Here is a 13288-nt window from a genome sequence, read left to right as displayed (position 1 = left end):
TTGATGGAAAAGTATTTGTTAAAAAAATTGGCTGGTTCTAGTGGGAGAGAGAGACTCTCTAGGGCAATAGTGAAACTGAGTATACCCAAGGTGCTTGGAAATGTAAGAAGTAAATAAGTTGAAGAATAGAGAAAAATATTTTCTCTAAGCTCTTTCAATTATAGGCCTTGTCTACACAATATTTTTAACCCTAGGTAGAATTTATTCAGAGAGAAGATTTTTTTTTTTAAATTGATGTCAAACTAGGTGTCCCTAAAGAGACAGATTTTCCCTCTTGTATTGATACATACAGAATGAAGGCATTATTGTCTAATGATTAGAGCATGGGACGGGGAGTTGAGTTTTGTGCCCCGCTCTGTTAGGTGTAGAGCACTTTACAAGTGTATATTTAAGGAAGCAAGCTGGCTCACTAGGAGGAGAGGTCTTTGTTATGCAGGCTTCTGTTTAAAATCTGGAAAGCACAAACTGTGCAAAAAGAAAAAATTATTTAAAGAAAAGTGTATGGGGACTAAATCTTGGGGATTGCATAACAGAATACAGAACTTTTCACTTCAATCTATCCCAGAGTAGCGTAGTAGTGCTATTTGGTGACTTATGTGAAATGCGTTGGTGGTATTCATCCAGTATAACATGGACATGTCTCTAAATCAAAAATAGGATTAGGCAGCATCTTCAGTGGAAGTCCAGGCTGAGACATTAGTAATGCAGTATGGGAAAGTTAGTATTGTTACATGCCGTGCTATTCTGTTATGTGGCTGCATAAAGGACTTTACCTTTCAGCGCTGTTAGTCTTGCTTCTTTTACAGGTACTATTCATTTGGGAAAAAAATACATAAAAATTATCCCTTTTATCAGATAAACTGCCTTGTCTTAATTAGCTAATAGGTTTATACAAGATTTCTCATGGCTTTAGTTTGATTTTAGTGGCCTATTTCAAACTTCAAGGTACTTTTTGTTTTTTTTTAAGATAATGAACCAGATATGATATAGTAAATGATACCTTTAATAGAAGATGCTCATTTTGGGAGAGAAGTGGGGGCAATGGACAAGGTTGTTTGTGACTTTTTATACTTAAAGTCTCATTCTTTTTAAAGTTTAACCTTAAGTTACAATTTCCTGGCTTTCTAATATTTGAGATGTTAATAGTACAACTTTTTTTTTTAACATTTTTTCCCATTCATTTAACAGTGTTTTGTGAACATTAACTCCAACTTACCCAAGTGTTTTGTCTACGAATTCCTTTATAACTCCTAAATTCCATTTGGCTATTTTATATAGTAGCTATTCAGATCAGATAGATTTTAAAGTCCTGAAGTTTAAGTTTAATCCTAATGACTAATAGAATATTGAATATGGCTATCCCTTAAGATCCTACATCTTTTTTTAATTCACCAATTTATTTAAGATAAGTAAAACATATTTATTTCATTTATGAAGAGTGGGGCAAGAAAACAAAAATACTACTAATCTAGAAGTGGAAATCATCTTTATCATAACAGAATGATACACTCATCTGAGTCCTCTGGTACATCTTGGAAGGTTAACTTTCTATTTGAATGCTAATTCAGGGTGCGGAATTAGCTTAGAGATGCACTCCTTTGCTTGAGCTATATGATTACCATATTTTAATTTAATTTTTATATTTTATTTGCACTTGTTAATGGGAATGCTGCAGATAATGATTTTAATGAAAAGATTTGTGTAAGAGGTAGGTTTAGGGCTTTAAACATCATCCTTATTATTATGTATATTATAGTAGTGCCCAGAGGAGCCCAGGTCAAGATCAGAACCTCTTTGTGCTAGGTGGTATACAGACCCAGAGGCAGACAAGGTTCCTGTCCCAGAAACTCGTCTGTGAGAAGACAAACAATACAGCAAGAGCAGGGTAGAGGAAGAATACTAAATATTTACAATTTCTAGATACCTAAATATACTGTTCTTCTTTGAGTGCCATTTCCTATGTGTATTCCACACGTGGGTACTCATGCGCAACATTCTCCTGAGTCTGGAAATTCTTCAAAGCAATGTCTTTTGGCCTGCACATGTTCTGTAGCTCTCCTCGTGCTCCCAATCAAGAGTGTAAGAGGCAGTGAGATTGTTTCTGAGTTCCATATCAATCAAACAAAATACTTACCTGAATTTTTTCTGAAACCCCACTCTCGCTCTGAAGACAAGAGACTTCACTCCATCAGTGTTCAGCATGCCCTGGCATTCTACCTGCAAAGAACCAAATCCATTAGGAAATCACCCAAGACTTCTTATCGCCATAGCAGAGAGAGGTCGTGGGCAAGCCATATCCTCCCAGAGGATTTCTGAGTGGGTTTCTGGATGCATCTTAAAGTGCTACAAGATAGCAAAACTTCCTCCCCCTGAGGGTATTGGAGCTCACTCCATGAGAGCAAAAGCTGCCTTCACTGCATCACTGATGTCCCACTGCAGGTCATCTGCAGGGTGGCCATTTGGAGTTCTATCCACATGGTCACAACACACTACACTCAAATTCATGCCTTGGCTGTGGATATATTAGTGGGATCAGCAGTATTGAGGCATCTTTGCTACCGGGTTCCTCGCATCCACCTCAAGTCAGAACACTGCTTTCCAGTCACCCACGTGAGGAATACACATAGCAGCCAGCACTCGAAGAAGAAGTGGAGGTTACTTGTGATAACTGGAGATTCTTCAAGATGTGTGGTCCCAATCTGTATTCCACTATTCACTCTCTGTCCCCTCTGCTTCGGCTCCTAATGGATTTGCAGTAAGAAGGGGAACTGGAGAGGCATCCACCCACGCTGCCTCTTATACCCTCAGTTGGGACCACGAGAAGAGCTACTGCACATATGTGGGCCAACAGACACTGCTTTGAAGAATTTCCAACCTTGGTGTGCATGCATTCCCATGTGTGGAATACAGATAGGGACCACACATCTGAAAGAGCCTTCAGTTACAGTTAAGTAACTTCCTGTTATATGAATGTCTTGGGTTTTTATTTTTGTTTTTTAATTTTATAAATATCAACTTTTCCAACTGTCCTCAGCTTAGCCATTATGTTTCCTGAATAATTGTAGGCATCATGGTTACAAGTGATTTTTGAGAAGAGATTTGTAGGCGGTAGAGGTGAGTAGCCTTACAGATAAGTTCAGGGATGGTGTGCCATGTATTGTAATTTGAAAATAGTTAATAGGTTAATTTAATTATTTTTGAACACCTTATATTGTCACAAGTTTCCATATGAAATTTAAAGCCACCAAACATAACTTTATAGAGAAGAACTTTGCCATGGAGATGAGTTACTCCATGGCACCCATACAGCAAATAATACAGTTTTAAATAATGTTCTGCAGCAGTTTCTGTAGTTATGGGCCTGTACTAAATTCCAAATTTTTGAGCTTATAAGCAAAAATATAACATATTATCGAAAACAAGCTGGCTAAGTAAAAAGTGAATTTATTATTTTATGAAAATTATTTTAAATGGTGTATTCTCTCAGTACTACTGTAACTGCATTAAATGAAGACAGTATGCAGTTCTTGTAGTAAGAAACAGTACTTCTTACCAGCTACGTGATTAGTTGTCGTTTATTATATGTATTACAGTAATACCAAGAGGTCCCAACCAAGATCACTGCCCCTCTGTCAGGCGATGGACAAACGTGGTGAAAACCATTCCCGACTCTAAAGAACGTACTGTTTAAATAGACAAGTCAGGCAAAGGTTGGGAGGGATAACAGAGACCTAGAGAGGTGAGGTGACTTGCCTAAGACCAGAGAGCAGGTTTCTTGGTTCTGGTTCAGTTGCCCTATCCTCTAAACCAAGCTGCCTCCCCAAAGGTTAGTTACTTTCTGTATTGTCCATTTTGATGCTCTGTAATAGGAAGGGCACATTGATTGTTACTACCAGGGTTGTCAGAATCTGCTCTGAGGAACCCATTGTAAATTTGCTCTTTAGTTATCAAATAAAGATTTCTGCAGCAGAAAGTAGGTGTGTTTCCAGAAGTTGATTCAATATAACTTTTAATGTCAATATCATCAGATTAACCTTGAATACATTTAAAGATCTTGTTAGTAAAAACAACCTGATTAGTCTGGACATTCCTATAATAATCCATATAGTGTATTTAAATTCAATAGGTGTCTTGCACAAAGCCAAGAAATAACCAAGTTGATATTAATTTGTTTTGTCACTTTGAAATATAGTTCTGATATGCAAATATATTACATTTTGTTCTTCATTTGGAGAGACTTTGAATACAAACTTGGGGGAATGTTGAGTATTTATAACACTACCAGATTTCCTTCAACAACAGTTTGAGTATTTACATTAGATCCATCTAGTTACCCTTAAATTAATATTAAGACAGCTAAAGCAAATTTTGCATCAAAATATTCCCAGTTTAGTTATTAATACAGTGAATATGACTGTAAAGATAAGACTTTAATAAGGAGTGATTCATTGTGATGTCCATATTTGTGTAACAATATTCTGCTAAAATGTTTAAATATGTTCTTGTATAATCAGTGTTTATGTCCATTACTTTTTTTTCCTCCCTGGGCTGTGATGGCTACTATAGACTATGATGATTCTGGTCCTGACTTTAACCCACGAAACATGGGACTGGTAAGAGGAAACTGAGCTCCCCTTCTCTCCTCTCCCCAATATGCTTTTTTTATTTTGTTCAAATGTGCAGAGTGTTGTGGCTTGTACTTACGTTAATTTTGGACTGAGTGTACATTAGAATACTGTTGAAATAGAAAACTAAATTTAACTAAGCTTGCCATCTGTCTGGTTAACTGGCAAGCTAGAGGAATAACAAATAGGATACTTTATTCAGGTCTCTTTGCTGAGGCAGGAAATAAGCGCCATGGCTATATATCTTGATATAGACATACTGCTGAATTCTTCACTGCCTTGCACCCTGTATAGTCACATACATCTGTGCAAAGTTAGGAGTAGAATGCTGTACCTAGTTATGCTAGTACCTAGAATGCTGTGAGTTAGTGGAGAATGCTAATTTGGTAGAACTTTACACAGTTATATATGATTAAACAAGGTGCAAGGCAGTAAAAAACAGGCACTGTCTCCAACAAGATATACAGGAGCTATAGAGCTTATTTCCTGGCTCAGTGAAAAGAACTGAATAAAGTGCTATCAAATTATAATTCTCCACTAATTCACACTGGCCACAACAGGTGCAATGAAGAGTCAGGCACTTAGAATGTCACTTAAACTATTACTCTGAGATCCTTGCATTGCCTCATGATGCACAGCTAACAGAGCAGTGGTATGTTCAGCATAATGTTAGTGAACTTTGGTTGTAAATAGCTACTTGGAATTCTCCTTTGGAGGGTTGATTTGCACTAAATTTTCAGTTTCCCATTGTCTCTTTCCTCTTTGATGAACTCAAAATTGATAGACGTTATATTGATTCTCAACACAGAGGAATCCCTTTACAAAACCAATTCTGTAATAAATTGTTGCAGCCATGTTGTTACTTTAAAGGTTGAACTTGTAATAATGTAGTAAGGATAGCATAATTACAAATACTAAGCTATGTTACAGTTGCATAGAAGTACATTTTTTTAAATCTGTAATATCAAGCACTTGATGTCACAGGGGATTAGTAAAGGTTTTTGAATCTTTCCTGTTTAGATCACTACTTTGAATACAGTCCAAAAGTCATGAGGATATTCAGTATCTTATGTGAAGTAAATTGCCAGTCTGGGTTTAGTTCCTAATGAACATGGGTCCAGGTTACACAAAGCACAGTCACAATTGACACCCATGTAGACAGTTTTAGTAGAGAGGTTTGTTGTGGAAAGCGGCCCAAATATGACTTGTTAGGGAAAGTCTCAAATATCTTTAATCTTTGTATTTTTGCTAATAGAACAGGACTGAAGCACATTTGAGAGCACTGCACTGTTTTGTAGGTATAAAGAAGACTGTAAATTTCCAGTACTGTGCAGTGTTGTTCTAGCCATGTTAGTCCGAGGATATTAGAGAGACAAGGTGAGTGAGGTAATATCTTTTAATGGACCAACTTTTGTTGGTGAGAGAGACAAGCTTTCAAGCTACACAGAGCTCTTCTTCACATCTGGGAAAGGTGCTGAGAGAGTATCACAGCTAAATACAAGATCAAATAGATAGTTTAGCATAAGTAGTTAGCATATATTCTAAGGGGCAATTCAAGGTGAAGTGGCCCATTAACAATCTTGTACTCACAGGACAAAAAGGGTACAGATTGTTGTGATAAGCTGTAAATCCGGTGTCTTTATTAAGACAATGATTTGTAGTGTCTAACAAAGTTAAGAATTTAAGCTCCCAGGCTTATCTTTTGAAAGCATTGTGCAGGTTTCCAGTGCAGTAACAACTACAAGGTGAAACCAGGAAATCACTGCTCTCTTGAATGAACTCGCACAGGAAAATGACAAAAGACAAAAAACACCTGTGGGTGAACACTTATCACAAAGCGATCACTTTATATCTGACTAGTGAGTCCTCATCCTCAAAACAAACCTGGACAACGCTTTCAAAAGACGAGCCTGGGAGCTTAATTTCATAACTTTGCTAGATGCTACAAATCTTGGTTTTAGACCAGATCTACACTACATGCTTATATCGGTATAATTACTTCGCTCAGGGGGGTGATAAATCCACACCCCTGAGTGATATAGTTATACCGACCTAAACCCTGTTGTAGATAGCTTCTGCTGTCAACATAGCTACTGCCTCTCAGGGAGGTGCATTAACTATGCCAACAGGAGAAGCTCTCCCATCGGTGTAGGAACGTCTTCACTTAAGCGCTATAATGGCACAGCTGCACCGATGTAGTGTTTTAAGCGTAGACCTGTCCTTAATAAAAACACTGGATTTCTTGCTTATTACAACAATCTGTAACTCATGAACCCCCCTTTTTGTCCTGTGACTAAAGCTATGTTAAGGAGCCACTTCACCTTGAGTGCTCCCTTAGAATATGTGTTAACTATATAAGGATTCTCAAACTGGGGGTCATGACCCCTTGGGGATCTCGAGGTTATTACTGGGGTTGTGAGCTCTCAGCCTCCACCCTCAAGCCCCGCTTTGCCTCCACCATTTATAATAGTGTTTAAAATAAAAAATGTGTTTTTAATTTATAAGGGGGGGGTTGCACTCAAAGGCTTGCTGTGTGAAAGGGGTCACCAATATAAAAGTTTGAGAACCAAGCTGTTTGTTCAGTCTTCTGTTTAGCTGTGACACTCAGTACCTTTCCCAGTCCAGAAAAAGAACTATAAGAATAAAAGAACAGCCATACTGGGGCAGACCAAAGGTCCATCTAGCCCAGTATCCTGTCTTCCAACAGTGGCCCATGCCAGGTGCCGCAGAGGGAATGAACAGAACAGGTAATCATCAAGTGATCCATCCCCTGTCACACATTCCCAGCTTCTGGCAAACAGAGGGGCTAGGGACACCATCCCTCCCAATCCTGGCTAATAGCCATTGATGGACCTATCCTCCATGAATTTATCTAGTTCTTTTTTCATAGCCTTGGCCTTCACAACCTTTTATAGCCTTGGCCTTCACAACATCCTGTGGCAAGGAATTCCACAGGTTGACTGAATGTTATGTGAAAAAATGCTTCCTTTTGTTTGTTTTAAACCTACTGCCTATTAGTTTCATTTGGTGACCCCTAGTTCCTGTGTTATGAGAAGGAGTAAATAATACTTCCTTATTTACTTTCTCCACACTAGTCATGATTTTATAGAACTCTATCATATCCCCACTTGGTCATCTTTTTTCCAAGCTGAAAAGTCCCAGTCCTATTAATCTCTCCTCGTATGGCAGCTGTTCAATACCCCTAATAATTTTTGTTGCCCTTTTCTGAACCTTTTCCAATTCCAATATATCTTTTTTGAAATGGGCGACCATGTCTGCACACAGTATTCAAGATGTAGGCATTCCATGGATTTATATAGAGGCAATATGATATTTTCTGTCTTATTATCTATTCCTTTCTTAATGATTCCCAACATTCTGTTCCCTTTTTTGACTGCTGCTGCAAATTGAGTGGAACATTGAGTTTTCAGAGAACTATTCACAATGATTCCAAGATCTCTTTCTTGAGTGGTAACAGCTAATTTAGACACTATCATTTTATATGTATAGTTGGGATTATGTTTTCCAGTGTACATTACTTTGCATTTATCAACATTGAATTTCATCTGCCATTTTGTTGCCCAGTCACCCTGTTTTGAGAGATCCTTTTGTAGCTCTTTCCAGTCTGCCTGGGACTTAACTACCTTGAGTAGTTTTGTATCATTTGCAGATTTTTCCACCTCATTGTTACCTCTTTTTCCAGAGCATTTATGAATATGTTGAACAGTACTGGTCCCAGTACAGAACCCTAGGCGACACCACTATTTACCTCTCTCCCTTCTGAAAACTGACCATTTATTCCTACCCTTCGTTTTCTATCTTTTAACTAGTTACTAATCCATGAGAGGATCTTCCCTCTTATCCCATGACTGCTGATTTTGCTTAAGAGCCTTTGGTGAGGGACCTTGTTGAAGGCTTTCTGAAAATCTAAGTACACTGTATCCACTGGATCCCCCTTGTCCTTATGCTTGTTGACCTCCTCAAAAAATTCTAGAAGATTGGTGAGGCATGATTTCCCTTTATAAAAACCATGTTGACTAGTCTCCAACAAATTATGTTCATCTATGTGTCTGAAAATTTTGTTCTTTACTATAGTTTCAACCAGTTTGTCTGGTACTGAAATCAGGCTTACTGGCCTGTAATTGCCAGGATCACCTCTGGAGCTCCTTTTAAAGACTGGCGTCACGTTAGCTATCCTCCAGTCATTTGGTACAGAAGCTGATTTAAATGATAGGTTACAGATGACAGTTAGTAGTCCTGCAATTTCACATTTGAGTTCCTTCAGAACTCTTGGTGAATACCATCTGGTCCTGGTGACTTATTACTGTTTAGTTTATCAATTTGTTCCAGAACCTCTTCTAATGACACTTCAATCTGGGACAGTTCCTCAGATTTGTCATCTAAAAAGAATGGCTCAAGTTTTGGAATCTCCCTTACATTCTCAACCATGAAGACTGATGCAAAGAATTCCTTTAGTTTCTCTGCAATGGCCTTATCTTCCTTGAGTGCTCCTTTAGCATCTTGATCGTCCAGTGGCCCCTCTGGTTGTTTAGCAGGCTTTCTGTTTCTGATGTACTTAAGCAAAATTTTGCTATTAATTTTTGAGTCTTTGGCTAGCTGTTCTTCAAATTCTTTTTTTGGCCTTCCTAATTATATTTTTACACTTCATTTGCCAGAGTTCATGCCCCTTTCTGTTTTCCTCATTAGGATTTAACTTTTACATTTTAAAGGATGCCTTTTTTCCTCTCACTACTTCTTTTACTTTGTTGTTTCGCCACAGTGGCTCTTTTTTGGTTCTCTTACTATGTTTTTTAATTTGGGATATATATTTAAGTTGAGCCTCTATTATGGCGTCTTTTAAAAGTTTCCATGCAGTTTGCAAGGATTTTACTTTTGGTGCTGTACCTTTTAATTTCTGTTTAACTAACTTCCTCATTTTTGTGTAGTTCCCCTCTCTGAAATTAAATGCTACAGTGTTGGGCCGCTGTGGTGTTTTTCCCGTCACAGGGATTTTAAATTTAATTATACTGTGGTCACTATTACCAAGCGGTCCAGCTATATTCACCACTTGGACTTGATCCTGTGCTCCATTTAGGACTAAATCAAGAATTGCCTCTCCTCTTGTGGGTTCAAGGACTAGCTGCTTCAAGAAGCAGTTATTTAAGGTGTCAACAAACTTTATATCTCCATCCCATCCTGAGGTGATATGTACCCACTCAGTATGGGGATAGTTGAAATCCCCCATTATTATTGTTTTTTTAATTTTAATAGCCTGTCTAATCTCCCTCAGCATTTCACAGTCACTATCACCATCCTGGTCAGGTGGCCGGTAATATATTCCTACTGCTACATTATTATTAGAGTATGGAATTACTATTCTATGGTACTGTTTGGTTCATTTAAGATTTTTACTTCATTTGATTCTATGCTTTCTTTTCACATATAGTGCCACTCCCCAACCAACATGACCTGTTTTGTCCTTCCCATATATTTTGTACCCTGGTATTATTGTGTCCCATTGATTATCCTCATTCCACCAAGCTTCTGTGATGCCTATGATATCAATATCCTCATTTAATATGAGGCCCTCTAGTTCACCCATCTTATTATTTAGACTTCTAGCATTGGTATAGAAGCACTTTAAAAGCATGTCACTTTTTAGCTGTCTCCCATTACATGATATCATTGAATGAGACTTTTTTTCATTTGACAGTTTCTCATCAGATCCTACCTGTATTTTATCATCTTTCGTCCTCTTCTCTTTCTTAGGATATAGGGAATCTCCATTAATAGATCCTCCCCTAAGGGATGTCCAAACCACATGCTCCTCTGTACCTGTCAGCTTTCCCCCAGCCCTTAGTTTAAAATCTGCTTTACAACCTTTTTAATTTTAAGCACCAGCAATCTGGTTCCATTTTGGTTTAGATGGAGCCCATCCTTCCTGTATAGGCTCCCCTACCCAAAAGTTTCTCCAGTTCCTAATAAAACTAAACCCCTCCTCCCTACACCATTGCCTCATCCACACATTGAGAATCTGCAGTTCTGCCTGTCTAACTGGCCCTGCACATGGAACTGGCAGCATTTCAGAGAATGCTATCGTGGCGATCCTGGACTTCAATCTCTTACCTAGCAGCCTAAATTTGGCCTCCAGGACCTCTCTCCTATCCCTCTGTATGGCATTGGTACCTACAAGTACCATGACCACCGGCCCCTCTCCAGCACTACACACAAGTCTGTCGAGATGTCTCGAGAGATCCACAACCTTCGCACCAGGCAGGCAAGTCACCATGCAGTTCTCCCGGTCATCGCAAACCCAGCTATCTATGTTTCTAATGATTGAATTGCCCTTTACCAATACCTCTTTTTTCCTAATACGTCCCCCGGAGAGGTATCCTCAGTGCAAGAGGGTATCACAACATCATCTGGAAGGAGGGTCCCAATTATGGGATCGTTTCCCTTTGCTCCAGTTGGATGTTCTCCTTCCCTGAGGTTTTCATCCTCCTCAACAGCACAGAGGCGGGACCATTCTACTGTGTCTCGGAAAGTCTCATCTATGTACCTCTCTGTCTCCCTTAGCTCCTTCAGCTCAGACACCCTGGCCTCCACAGTCCATACACAGTCTCTGAGAACCAGGAGCTCCTTGCACCAAATGCACACATACACCACCTGCCCATAGGGCAGGTAATCATACATGCTGCATTGGGTGTAATAAACTGGGTAGCCCCCATTCTGTTGCTGGACTTCTGCCTACATTATCTTTTTACTCCTGAAGTTAGTTCCTTCGTTGAGGTTTTGTTTTTATCAGTTTTTTTGTGTGGCTTAAGTTTAAAGAAGTTTAAGGAATGTTACATGTATCTAGCCCCCCACTCTCCCAGTCCTGCTCTCAACTCCTTTGCAAAACACCTGTTAGCCACTCCTGTTTGTTAGCTCCTTTGGTCGCTTAGGAGCAGGCTTTTTAAAGTCCTGGTCTTCCTGAGTAGCCCCGCCCCCTGGTTAAGGGCTGATGGGTGCTAAAGGGCTTAGAGATCAAAGCATCATTAAGATACTCTCAGCCTTGTCTAGCGGGCCGCTAGGCTCAGCACCCACAAGGTCAGCACACGGTCCCCAAACGAACAGACCACATGGTATATTTCAGTCCAGCAGCAAGCACACCACAACAAACAAACACCCACACAACAGACAACAAACTTACCCCAAGGGCCACATAATTTCTCCTCCTTCACCTGGAGAAATCTGTCACAAAACTCCCGTTAGCCGCTCTGTGTAGCTCAAAAGCTTGTATCTCTTACCAACAAAAGTTGGTCCAATAAAAGATAAATAAATAAAAGATACTTCACTCATCTTGTTTCTCTAATTTCTGTCAATCTGGCACTTTTCAGAACCACTAGAATACTAATAAACAAACCAGCAAGCAAAAAGCGCAAAAAAAAACAAACAAACACCCAGACACTAGTACAGCTGAACTGAGTGTCTTCTGTTTTACTTTTTTAGTTCAGAAATGAATCCAGTGAATTCTTGAAAAATTCACTATTGGAGTCTGAGAGTGCTTTCATTGGTGAGTTTATGCCTCTATATTTAGCAGTATTTATGTTTATGTTCAACATGACATTTGATATGGTGGTATTGTTCTCAAACAAAATGATTATGCTGCTATTTTCAAAGTCTCAAACCAGTAGACTTTTCCAGTGGAATTAGTAATTGTCCGCCCTAATTATGTGTGTTGGGAAAGTCTTCTCTAACTTAAAAAGCGGATGTTAATGTAATTGCATACTCCTTTTTGTCCTCCTTTCTGTGCTTTGCTTTTCATCAGTGCTGTACTACATAGTGCTATTGTTATTGTAATCATTGTCAGACCTTAATGCGTTGTAATAGCTTGCAGTTTTATTTTAGACATAGTGTAAGAATTCTTACTTGTCCTTCAATCAAACAGTACTTTGGTAGTTGAAGTTGGATATGGAAATGAAATGGAAACAGCATAGCCTGAATCCATTCTCTGTTATATGTATTACTGTACTAATTAAGGTTAACAAGGCATTCAGTCTAAATTGATTCCCCTGACTGAATGTTAGCATTGTCCTTTATACAAGCCACATCTCTAGCTGGACCTAAATTCCATTACATTGTCTCCAGATTCTCCAGCATTGTGATGCCACTGAATGAGAATTCTCCATAAGCTTCATTTTTATTAAGAATTAAAGTTTTAAAATGAGTTAAATATTACTGCTAATTTTATCAAATTCCATTTATTTTATGCTCTTCCCACATTTTAAACTTTCAGTACACCAGATATTTGTATTGAAATTGTTCAGGAGAGCTTAGATGTTTTGATAAGTTGGTAGTGGACAATGGGACTTTTGGCACCTGCGGAGGGGATGGGAGGCAATTTGAGATTGTGGGATAAGCACATTATCTGGATGTTTCTGGTAAAATGATCAGCAGTGAAATACAGGGCCATCCTTACCCCTATGCAAAGCATGCAGCTGCGTAGGGCACCAGGAAATTTGGGGCACCGCTGCGTGCTGCTCTAGCTCGTCCCCAGGCCCCACTCCCCTTCCCCGGCCCCACTCCCCTGAAGATTGCAGCCAGGCCCGACCCTGCACTCACCTCATGGTAAGTGGAGTGACCCGGCCCCAGCCTGCTCCGCCCCCCTGGCTCCCAGCCGC

General features: G+C 39.2%; 1 protein-coding gene across 15 annotated transcripts in view; it reads left to right on the top strand.

Moving 5' to 3' along the window:
* CSPP1 (centrosome and spindle pole associated protein 1) overlaps positions 1–13288 on the top strand; it is a 178579-nt gene that overhangs the window by 133361 nt on the left and 31930 nt on the right. For 13 of the 15 annotated variants that reach the window (XM_073330932.1, XM_073330936.2, XM_073330945.2 and 10 more), the window contains 2 exons: positions 4567–4613; positions 12117–12180. The exons of 1 other annotated variant lie outside the window; for it this stretch is intronic. In XM_073330932.1, coding sequence (XP_073187033.1) covers positions 4567–4613; positions 12117–12180 — 111 coding nt within the window. Of the gene's footprint in view, positions 1–2756; positions 2930–4566; positions 4614–12116; positions 12181–13288 lie in introns of those variants that run through there. One more of the 15 variants, XM_073330946.2, reaches the window with a different exon arrangement.

This window comes from Lepidochelys kempii, chromosome 2, assembly GCF_965140285.1.
Source record: "Lepidochelys kempii isolate rLepKem1 chromosome 2, rLepKem1.hap1, whole genome shotgun sequence".
NCBI classification, from domain to species: domain Eukaryota; kingdom Metazoa; phylum Chordata; order Testudines; family Cheloniidae; genus Lepidochelys; species Lepidochelys kempii.
Note: the sequence above shows the minus strand (reverse complement) of the source record. Positions and strands in the feature narration are given on the sequence as shown.